This window comes from Pecten maximus, chromosome 5 (assembly GCF_902652985.1).
Source record: "Pecten maximus chromosome 5, xPecMax1.1, whole genome shotgun sequence".
NCBI lineage: Eukaryota > Metazoa > Mollusca > Bivalvia > Pectinida > Pectinidae > Pecten > Pecten maximus.
In genome coordinates, this window is record NC_047019.1 from 12,152,053 (window position 1) to 12,164,203 (window position 12,151).

Here is a 12,151-nt window from a genome sequence, read left to right on the forward strand (position 1 = left end):
GTAAAAATCATTTCATGATTTTATCAATTTTACATTAAAATGATATGAACTACAGCTATTATTTCCTAATTCGATTTGACTAAATTAACCCCCTTGTGAGTCGGGACAAGTATGACTGACATCATTTTAATTATATCACTTTGTGTAGAAGATAAATTGTAGGAGACTAGTGCTGGGTAGCATGTGATTTTTCTATATCTGGTCAAATACTTACACTTTTGAGGGCATCTCCGTACTGACAACTGCGATCTGGCACAAAGAATCCACTGTCTCCATTATTTTTAGCCATTTCGTTGAGAACGCTGGCTGTCCTGACAGTATCGTTTCGGGCATGGACAAAAACCATTGTCTATAAGGGAAATTAGAATGTTTCCATGGTCAATGTTGTTACAAAGTCCATAACAAAGGATTATGAGAAAAAAAATAAAGAAATTACCACCTTTCAAAGCAAATTGAGAGACATAGAGCTGAAAAATAAGGATTATCATTATATTTCAGATCTATTAATAACAACTTGTACTTAATACACCAATTATATTTACAAATCTGGAGTGCTGTCGACTAATTTTTGAATAAGGATTAGTATTATATGTCAGATCTATTAATAACAACTTGTACTTAATACACCAATTTTATTTTCAAATCTAAGTACTGTCGACTAATATTTACATAATGCATAAATACTTTTAAGAAAAGATCTGATCATTTCTGTTTTATTTTCAGACATGAATTCAATAATACCAAAAACTATAATAATCTACCATTAGCCTGCTGTATGACTGATACAGAGCCCTACGGACCACAGTATAGCCTGATCATTTCTTTGTAACCTACCTGATAACCTTTTTTGACTTGTTCCAAGACTTTTTCATAACAGACCGTGTTCATGTCCTGTAACTGTTGCATTTTGTTGGTCGATTTGATTCCTATACAAAAAAAAAATATATGAATGAATTATGTGTTTTACTGAATATTCAAGTCTAGAAAATTTGATTCCTGTACAAAAAAGACAGCATGAATGAATTATTTGTTTCTTCTCAATATTCAAGTTGAGAATTTTTTTTCTATTACCATACATGTTAGCCTCTGAAACCTCCAATGAGGGAGATCTCCCTCATTCCACATCCAAAATGTACCTGTAGTACACCTTGACAACATATATGAGATCTAAATACTAAATCTGAAGGTGCTAAATCTCTGACAAAGATTTATTATGACTGATTGAAAACAGAAATAGGCTGTTGCATATTTCTAAATCATACCAAATGTTTCATCTTTACGCTAATACCACCCTCCACAAGTTCGAGTTTCTCTTTTTATCTTTATATCTTCTAAATGATAAGTCAATATTAAATAATTAATTGCATCCTTATCATACTCCATTTATATTAAGATTCTCCGTATTTGTTAAGTAACTATTTGCGATCATTTTACGACTATTTGTTTTTTCATTCGTTGGTGTTAATTACATATAAGTATATACAAGGGATGCCACTGTATGTATTTTGGTGACAGGAAGTGTGTATGTGTACACCGTTAGCGATATGTAGCCTCCTCAATATTTTGATATTTTATTACTTTGGGGTGCTTTATCCTTGCAAACAGCTAAGGTCATATGAAGACAGTGTCCAAACACGACAAGATTACTCAATAGCTTTTATAGTACAGTCCCACTGAAATATCACTCGGACACTGAAACAGGGATATTTCCCTCAAATGAAAACCAGCCTTACATTCCTTTATCCGGTTCGCACCAGTTGTACCAGTACCAATCTGCTGTACCAGCAGAATCAAACAGGTTCTCCAGCAGAGTTTTTCCAAATGTACCACTTGGATCCAAGATCGTGGAACTGTGATTTTTCATTCGTCATGCCAAAGTAATTTTTGTTAAAAACGAGACAGGACTCTCCATTTGTGATGAAATTTTATGAATTCTCTATGTCTATGTTTGACCGAACTATTTAGGTAATGATTTTACATTTGTTATGTTGTAAAAAAAAAGTAAATAATCAGTGTTTATGTTTGAAGTGAGCAATGGCTGCCATCTAGGGGAATCACTTTATATTCAATTGTATTCCATTATATGATACCGTACCTATTTGGTACAACTGGTATGAACACGATAACGGAACACACGGCAGGTATTGGCTCGTATTAGACCATCCTTGTATCACATATATAATGAATTTCCTCACCTACGAAGGTCTGACCAAGAGGTACAGGTCTAAAGCGGCCATCGAAGAAGAAGAGTCCGAGGTAAGGATTGACATGGAGGAAACGAGCCACATCTAGATAGTTTGGCAATGTGGCAGACAGGCCAATGATTCGGATCATGTTCTGAGAACTCTCCACCTGTACAAAGGGAGGTAAGAAAGTTAGATTAATTATTCTAGGCACCGTTTTCTTCATAGAGCAATATCTTCAATATCAAAATTAAACTCTTAAGGACAAATTGGAAACTTCATGAATGTAAAAAAAATTCTGACTCTGCTGTTCACACTTCTGACTCTGCTCTTGAAACTTACATTACATTAAGATGTTTATCAAAAACTACACACAGAACTGAAAATAATGTTAAAATTTCTATTCCTTACATTTCGTTACACACAAAAATATAAATATTTTTTTCCTTTTCACAAAACAATTGCTTGTATATTTGAATACTCTTCTGACAATAGTTCATTGTGTTTACCTGTCGAATTGTCCTAGCTACCAGACTCTCTATGACAGCTCCTCGGTCGTCATGGAGAAGGTGCACCTCGTCAATGATGATCAGTTTGACAAGCTGAGCCAGGGCCACATCTCCTGTACTCTTCCTTGTCACCACGTCCCACTTCTCTGGGGTCGTCACTAACATCTACAAGGACACAAATCAGGATATTTTAAACATCTATATAAGATTTTTTTAAAGGTAAGAATCTTCCTCTGATGACCAACTAATGTTGCTAAACCAAAAAGATATATTTTACCAAAAAACAAGGCAGAATTTAGTGTTTTCTTGGGTATACACTGTATTGGGAATATCCAATTAAATCAATTGAGAAAATTTTACATGACATTATGTGAATTATGTTAAACATTAACTTAATTGTTTATCAGTGACATACATATCAGTATTAATTCTAGCTTGACATGATGGCGCACACCAATTTTGACCCTTGACCATCCTTTTTTCTGATAATTTTTTTATAAAATATTTGCCATAATATTTTTCTGTGTTTTTTGGAATTTTTTTCTATGGACACAAATGATAAAATCTAACATAAAACACAGCATTTAACAGTTGTTTATAGGTTTAAATCTCCTAAATCACTTGTAAACAACCAATGGATATATCGATAAAATATAACATCAACCACTTCTTGATTCAGCAACATTTACAAAAATATGCGAAGCCAAAGATTTACCAATACTTTCAAAACCTCCTGATTAGTTGCCTTTTCAAAATCGTCATCAATGATCGGTTTTATTACTTTTTTTGACTAATTTTGATAATTTTCTATCACGAGCCCACCACTAGTTGTAAAATAACAATAACACTACCTGTGTTTTCAGTATCTCTGCCTTGGTAAGCTGCATATCTCCAGTGAGTTCTCGAACAGTAATTCCCAGGGAGTCAAGCCGATTTCCAAAGTTCCTTACCATCTCAGCAGCCAGCGCCTTCATAGGGGCTACATACACTATCTGTTTGATAGAGGGTCACGCATAAATGGCAATGTCATATGGAATTTACTTTAAATATTGAATAATCTAATATCAATGCAATGAACTTTTAAGAAGTGGAATAGGAAATTATCGAAAAACATCAATAAATTCCATATGACAGTCTAGAGTGTAAGATTCTGTTTATGACATAACTCATATTTATAATACATGTGTATTTAAAGTGAAAATTTTCGACTCTAGATGTGTTAGTCACGGTTTCTCTGCAGGTACAATCATATGATCTCATATTTTAATTGTGACATCAATATTGCCTTGATGACGCCAATCTACAATTCTGATATCACAGATGTCTTTGCATAATCAAGTACTCTGCTTCTTGACAATTCTCTAACTTTGTCATACTTCGTGATAAAAAGATTGTAATTTCATATATTGTTTACAATAGCTAACAGGGTTTGCACTGGCCATTTCATAAATGGAGTTCTTTTCAGATAAAATGGGGTTCCTGTGAATAATTTGAATGGAGCTTCCAGAAAAAAATGGGTCCTTTCAATTTTCTATGCTTCAAAAGACTATGGGGATGGCTTCGATGCGAACCCTGGCTAAGGGGATGGCTTCAACGCGAACCCTGGCTAAGGTTTTGGTGAATAACTGATCATATATGGACCTTTGTATTAGTCACTACATATCTTTTCATGAAGGTCGAAATAAAATATATATTTTGAATGAATTTCACTTTTCCTATCACTTCCAGTGTTTGCTCACCTTGAACTCATCCTTTTTGATAACTCCTTGAGAGATGTGCTGCTTGATTTCATGGAGAATGGTCAACATGGCGATATTTGTTTTACCAGCACCTGTTGGCGCACAAATCAACAGGTTCTCGTTGGTTTTGTAGGCCGCCTCAAACACCAAGGACTGGATACGATTAAGGGCTGTTGTGCCCCTAAAGGCTATTTGTGCAACCTACAGTGGGTAAAAAAAAGTATCATGAATATATCTCATTAGTCATTGTTCTATAATGGATTTACTATGTATATCGTCATTCAATGGATTTAGGAGCTCATACTTCATATTTGACCATATTTCAGCATCAGTTGCATCGGAAATGACAAACCAAACATTCAGGACTGTTCTTCTGATAACTTGAAAGCAGTTTCTTTTAATTTATCTCATTGAAAGATTTGGGTTTTTAATAGTATTTTGGTTTTGCATGCAGTTCTATCAACTGTTGCATTTTACAATATCCCATCAACAGTTAGGGTTTTGGTTATTAAAGACATTTTGTTTTTAATAATAATATATGTAATATGTATGTACAATTCAATGGATAGCTTCTTTTTTTTTAACCGTTATCTTAACATACATGATAATATTTTTTTAGTTCATTATTTACTTAGTTTAAAGCATACAAAATACAGAATTCTAACTTTAATAACAAAGCAGAACAGCATTTTCTTTATATTAGCTTGAATTCTTTTAGATTTCAACACATCAAGGTTGTGTTAAAATCTAAAAGGATCCATACTGACTCTACACATATACATGGTCAGAACAATACTGACAGGTGGTAAACCTCATAAACTCTAGATATCAACTACAGACCTCATCAAGATCCGCAATCGGAACTCTCTGGTCTCCGACGGTGAGAGATGTGGCCTCTGTGTGCGGGATGTAGACCTCCTCGTAGAGTTTGTATGTTGACCGTTTGAAGGAATCCGGAAGCACCAACTGATTTCAGACAATAAACAGTTGATATATGTAGAATTCACAATATACATCAGATCAAGAGAAATAAAACTGACATTCAATACATGTATTCATTCTGCTGATTGTCTTTACACTATTGTTCAAGGTATGTTGATTTTTTACATTACATAATTGAAAATAATTAAATTTATTTTAAGCAGAATTTGCTATATGTGGCAAGCAAAAGTTAAATTTCTGTACCAAAATTAACCAAGAAGCGTTGGAATGTGTATCTCTCTACACTAAACCGTTTAAACAAGTTGAACATGCCTTTTAACACAAACCTGGATCAATTGAACACCTTTTTTCTCCTCAACAAATAAATAGGTACCTTGGTACCAATGTACCCTTTTTCAATCATTTTCCTTAAAACCCTCCAACTATATATCTAAACTAGTGAAACTATAATTATTAATTTTTATTATACTTAATTTTCTGTGACAGGTGAGATGAAAGTCAGTATGTATTACTTTATATTCAGGAGAACAAACAACTTGTGTTATAGAATGGTAGCTATATGTCAATGAACTCTCGCCACAAACAATTGCTATATCCTAAAAATGTAAACATCATTTAAAACACTTAATACTACATGGATGTATGCCTTTTTTTCTACACAAGAAAAAGAAAAGGTCAAAGGTGACAACAGTTATCAATACGTACCTTGACCCCTCCCACATAGGCTGAGGACTGCCGAGCCTCCTCCATAGCATCATACACATTGGGGTACTTCTCCCTGGCCCGCGGCTGGAAGGACCGGTCAGAAAAGAGCGGGGTCATTGTAGCTGACTTCAGGGCGGCCTCCCTAATTATGGTAAAAATGAAAACATCAATATTATGGCAAAATAAAGGAAAGTACCCTTCCATTTGAAACAATTTTTGATATTTTGCATAATATAACTACATCATTCTTTTATCAATTCACTAAGTGATGCTAGGTATATTTTACCATATGACAAAATGTCACACATTTTACAGTAACATTCCAGGAAACAGTATGTTTTGCAGTATTTTTTTAAAGCAAGCCCAGAACATCCTTTCCAATAATATGAGATATACAAGTTGGTCCTAACCTTTGACTTCGAAGCTCCTGAGGATTAAAGCCAGCCATGTCTCCCTCCTCTTCCTGCCAACCTCCCTTCTTGTCAAAACGCTTCTCATCCTTCCTCAGCTGTTTCATCAGTTTCTTCTCCTGTTCAGTCTGAACATCAAATAAAACTGATTTAATTAAAGGATTTTTGTAATCATTTAACACATAGTTACATCTCAAAAGAAAAAGAACAGTACTATATCATCTGCAAATAATCCCCTTCCCCTAAAGGAAAAGTTTAATAGCATAATTTTGAGGAGGGTTTATATGTGAACCATTTTTAGATAACTGTTTTAAAATTGATGATTCTGAAAATGAAGCAGGCTTATTTGTTGGCAGGGGCTTATTTAGCAGATAAACAGCAATCTATCAATATTTCATTGAAATTAGTCAACAGAATCGACTGATTAGGTCTAGTTCCCAGTAAACAAAGGGAGACAATTTTTACCTGGACAGTTACTTGGCAGCCATATGCAGGTTTGTTTCCGCCATCACCTTTTTTCCCTGAATAAAAAAAAGCATCTTTATGGATGATGAACAGCCTATACATGAACACATAACATTCCTTTTATCTAGCTGTCACATTTGATGCTTTTTTATGTAGATATATTTTGGTTTTTTTTTATAAATAAATTTTATGTCATAATTAAAAGTAAATTTTAACAAAATAATAAACTACATATTTGCAAGCTGCAAATTTTAACACAATAATACAACTACATATTTACAAGCTGCACTTTCACATGGACTTATTGGGTTTTTTTAAAACTCTGAAATTTCGAATTTTACCAGATCTGCTAGTTAAGTTTATATATAATTCAGGATCTAAGACTCTGAGTCTTCCTTCTAAATAGGGAGCAATGACATAACTTGGCAATAGGATTATATAATTTGAATAGTTTTAGCAATGTGAATTTACATTTTACTATTTTTAAAGTAAATAAAATGAACTTTATAAAATAAGAAAAACAATGACTTCAAAAAAGGTGAGCAAATCAAGTAATTAAATCTTATCTTCAAAGCTGTATAATGAATACACTATTAGAAGCTCTGGTGAGGAGGTTTCCTGCTTATCCTCATCATAAGGTTTGGTGGGCAGAGAGATCGTAGGTTAGGTCTTAAAACTTACGTGCACCATTGGGTCTGGTTGAGGGGTCAGTGGTCAAGGAGCTTTGTATGACCCCATCTCTGTTCTGCAGTAAAGTTTCTATCAGCTCAAATCGATCGAATCCCAATAGTTCAAACAACTGTTGAAAACATGAAAGATTAGAGATTATAATTTTTTTTATATTTGTTGTGAAATCTGACATAATCAAAACATAGAGATTATAATTTTTTCATATTTTTTGTGAAATCTGACATAAACAAAACAGATGAAACATCTATCTTAAAATATTTTCACGTACTGAGAATACAACTCAACTTACATCGTTCTGTAGTTCTGGGTCCGTCTTGGATGAGATCAGAACATCAAAAATAGTAGAACTAATATCCTCTGTAGTCATTCCCAAGGCCGAGTCACCGGTCGGGTAGTACTTAGAGACCTCGCGCAGCAGCCATCCAGCATCATATTGTGAACTGATCAAAGATGGATATGTATAATTATTCAATCTGAAGTTTTTGTTTGTTTCCAATTTAACAGAAAGAATAATTTAAGCAGTAGTCAAGCAACACATATTAACAGTCTTTCAATTATATAGCTTTCTGATTATGATGACTTCATGGCCTGAGGTCTAACTATCAAAAATATTTTTGGTGCACATTACCAGAAGTAGGTATATTGTATATTGCTTTTGAAGAAGTCTAATATGACTAAACAAATTGACAGTTTTTGTCTAAATTGATGTTACACATTCATTGCTAATATTTTCTCAACATATTTTGGTTCATAATTTGCAATAAATCATACTTCTTAGAAAATAAAATCATTAGACCACATAAGATAATCTTTTGATACAGTTTTTGGATGAAAAACTTACCCTTAGTGTACACCTCTAGTTGGCAATATTATTTTGGCTATAGCACCGAATTTTTCAAACCTATTTCAAGTATTCACTCTAAGAGTCCTAAAAATAATATTTGATTTTGGATAATTAAATTGTTTTGTGGGCAAAATTCTATTGTTCGTGAAAAAGGTCCATTTGAGAATTTGGAATAACATGAAATAATTTCAACTAGGAATTAAGGCCCCATTATCAGACCCAATAAGCCCTCAGAAAAATGTTTGCTAAAAAGGTGTATATAAATACATGTATATTAGAGCTGTGTATTGCAAAGTGGGTAGAGATAGGATTCGTAATATATGAGAAGCGGATGACCTATCAGATATCTGATATTCCATCGTACATTAATCATGGTTTGTTTGTGGTATTTCCAGAATATTAGAGTCCCACAAAGCGTTCTTGAATTTAGATAATTTGGATTTGAAAGAACTCCAACAGACAGCTTTATAAACCGCTAGAACGGCCTTGTCAGCCATGTTGACAACAAAACGTAAGCTAACATTGGTCAAGGGAGATAACTACACATTTTCAAGTATCGCGATACAAATCATGGATAGACGATGCATTGATGCACCACACTGTGCTCCAATACATCGTAAATCCTTACACCACTAATGTATATATCATCAGAGTGAAGAATACCTTGTAGACAGTGATGCGTTTCCTTTCATTGTCTGCTGAGCTGGTCTGTTGTCAGAGTATTTCAGATCCAAGTCCCGATGATCTGCTTCATCACTATCTGACTCAGAACTTGACAAACATTCTGTTGATGGCATCAGTAACGAAAATTTTATACTCTGTCCAAATTCCTTCACAGACGCCTCCCCCTCTGCTTCCTCTCTCATCTGGTTGTCTAGCAACAATTCTGCGTCTTCAGGCATCCAGGAGACAATTTTTCTTACAATGGAACAGGCTTTAGATGCAGCTGTAGCCGGAAATGGTCCAAAGATGTTCCTTAGTTTGTTAGCCTCTTTGCTGCTCACTGTGTCGATGGTGGCACACTTGAACAAGCTGAACAAGAAAGCTGCTGCCCCTTCCACAGTCTCCAGAGAAGCCTCCTGTCCAACTGCTCAACAAAATGTTTGTAAGGCATTTTACTTTGGATTTGGAAAGATAACAGTGTGCAATAAAGTAGATCTTAGTAGAAAATATTAACTTATGCATGGATGTGTAAATAAACAAACTCAAATAATAGAACATTTCATTCACTAATTACAAATGACATGTCAGAAACGACTTAAATCATACGCCTACTTGATTTCAAAACAAGACAAAAGTATTGCATGAAATATACGTATTAAACATATCTTTTTAGTATAAACAATCGAGAAATTATTTTTGCAATTATTATTTGAAATCAAATGGGCTTTTTTCTGTAAAGGGGTTTTTAAGTTATATACCTGCAGGTAGATACCAAAATGTCTACCTTGAAACTTGGCTAACACAAAGACTCAACTCAAAGTTTTTTCAAGATCCTTACGGCTTCGAGTTAATGAGGTTTTTACTGTAGTAATATTGATTGAACAACTCTGAGTTATTGCATGTTAAAACATCTATAGACAAGATATATTACCTATGTTCCTGGCACACTGAGACAAGTCTCTCAGTGCTGCCTTGATGTCCGACCCTGAAGCATCTACCTCCTTCCTGATCTGAGTACAGAGTGTGTTCCATGACTGACTGTTACTCTGTTTCTCTGCCACTAGGTGTCGCTTCTGTTGCAGATCATTCTGCTGAGAGCCAGATGCACGTTCTGGGGATGCACTTAGGCCAGAAAAGGCTCGAATGGCCCCCGTTAAACGAGGAAGGCTGCTCATTTGTTGTATTGGTTTACCATATATATTAGACTGCAATACAAAAATATCTATATATAACACAACCGAAATAATACATCAAAATAATAAATAACATTTACTCAGCACTTGATGTATTTAATGAAATTCAACTCTAAATAACTTCATGCATATTACTTAATGCAGTTTACCACATATGATTTTCAATAACAACAATAGGCAAGTGTACACTTAAAGTAATATTTAGAACAGATTATAAAAATATCGACCCCTTTTTCCTCAATTTAATTATATTTTGTATGGCTCTCTACTCTACATAATGGTACAGTATGGCTTGTTTAATACAACGTACAGATGTAGGCATACGAGAAAGAAGAATAAGATATGTTCAGTAACTTTCAATCAAGATATTATATATTGAATAGCATGTTGTAGCACCGCTCCTTCCAAACCTACAATCTCAATCCAGGCAAGTCTGACAGGCAAATGATGGCGGGATTCAAAAATGTAACTTGCATTTAGTGGGAGGGGGGGTTAAAACACCTAACAATGCACGTGAAAACCCGGGAAACTTATGTCAGCTGCTGACGACCAAAATTTGAAAAATCTTATGCAATTTGATAATAGTCAGAGGATCTTGTTCAACTCGTGTGTCTTTTAAGACCTACTTTCGTGTAGCCGTCTGTGAATTCGATTCGCTTTCACAATCGTCAGTCACCGGATGTACTTACCGGAAGCATGTGTTAGCTGTCAGACTGGAAATCTAGGTCAGTCAGCTTCTTGGATTTGTGTAACTTGCTTTCATACAACACGTCTCCGTGGCGCAATCGGTTAGCGCGTTCGGCTGTTAACCGAAAGGTTGGTGGTTCAAGCCCACCCGGGGACGATATTAATTTTTCATTTTTTTTTTCTGCTATTAACACATAAAGCACTTTGCTTTATTATCATATAATGAAGTCAAAACACATCAGCCGTATCTTAAAGATAATTAAATAAACAACAAGTTCCTACATAGAATATTATAACGAAGTTTCCACCGTCGACGCCAGTGCTGGCTGCGATAATTATAGAGATTAGTACTGTGGTTTGTCTACCTGATCAAGAGGAAAACAAGAGTTACGGATGTTGGAATGAAACCATAAATATATAAAGATTTTTATCTCAATAAATATCTATCTCAATGTTTTCCATTTGATTTGTTAAACGTTTTGTTTTACTGATATGTAGCCTAAATATGTTCAAAATTGTTATGGTTATTTTGAAGGACATTTTTTCATATTCTATTTGTCTCTACCACACTCGTCTCTACCATTAAGACCTATTTTGAACCGTAAGTAGGCCTACAAAACTCAATATGTCACGTGCACCAAAACTGCAATGTGTCACGTCAGAGACATATATAGATATACATCTATATATGTCTCTGGTCGCGTGCACCTAAACTGCAATATGGCACCCAATGAATGTCATCCCCACCCCAACTCATTCCAATCTTATTAAAATTCTAGATGGTCATTCTCACTAGATGACCATCTAGATTTTAATTAGATTGAATCTCGTGATCAGCTGTCAAACTTTGTCAGTTTGTCGCTATCGTAAACTCGTGGAAGTTCCCTATATGAATGTATTGCATTTGCACATGGACTTAGCGCCGATTCTCAACCACGGTCCTTAAATATATGCATGTATATATACATGTATAGGATTTTTTGTCAAGTTCCTGCATGTGGAAGTACATACAGTTGTATATTCTTTTTTTTTCAAGAGTTCAACTAATTTTCCAATTCCATATCTTCGTTACTTAAATTACTGCCGAATCATCCTTTTTATTTGATATTGAGAACATTGGG

The 12,151-nt window shown here is 34.5% G+C and overlaps 1 protein-coding gene and 1 non-coding gene across 2 annotated transcripts in view; one reads left to right on the plus strand and one right to left on the minus strand.

Moving 5' to 3' along the window:
- The window catches only part of LOC117327166 (activating signal cointegrator 1 complex subunit 3-like), a 268,184-nt gene extending 257,163 nt beyond the window's left edge, over positions 1-11,021 (minus strand). Inside the window, 15 exon segments of the mRNA XM_033884019.1 lie at positions 215-349; positions 835-926; positions 2,196-2,352; positions 2,693-2,857; positions 3,544-3,684; positions 4,432-4,632; positions 5,272-5,397; positions 6,079-6,220; positions 6,489-6,616; positions 6,954-7,009; positions 7,635-7,752; positions 7,933-8,083; positions 9,151-9,574; positions 10,082-10,355; positions 10,970-11,021. Coding sequence (XP_033739910.1) covers positions 215-349; positions 835-926; positions 2,196-2,352; positions 2,693-2,857; positions 3,544-3,684; positions 4,432-4,632; positions 5,272-5,397; positions 6,079-6,220; positions 6,489-6,616; positions 6,954-7,009; positions 7,635-7,752; positions 7,933-8,083; positions 9,151-9,574; positions 10,082-10,325 — 2,280 coding nt within the window. The 5' untranslated portion in view covers positions 10,326-10,355; positions 10,970-11,021.
- A 92-nt stretch (positions 11,022-11,113) lies between these two features.
- Trnan-guu lies at positions 11,114-11,187 on the plus strand. Its single transcript has one exon. It is a non-coding gene; the product is annotated as a tRNA-Asn (tRNA).
- Positions 11,188-12,151: the final 964 nt, after the last annotated feature.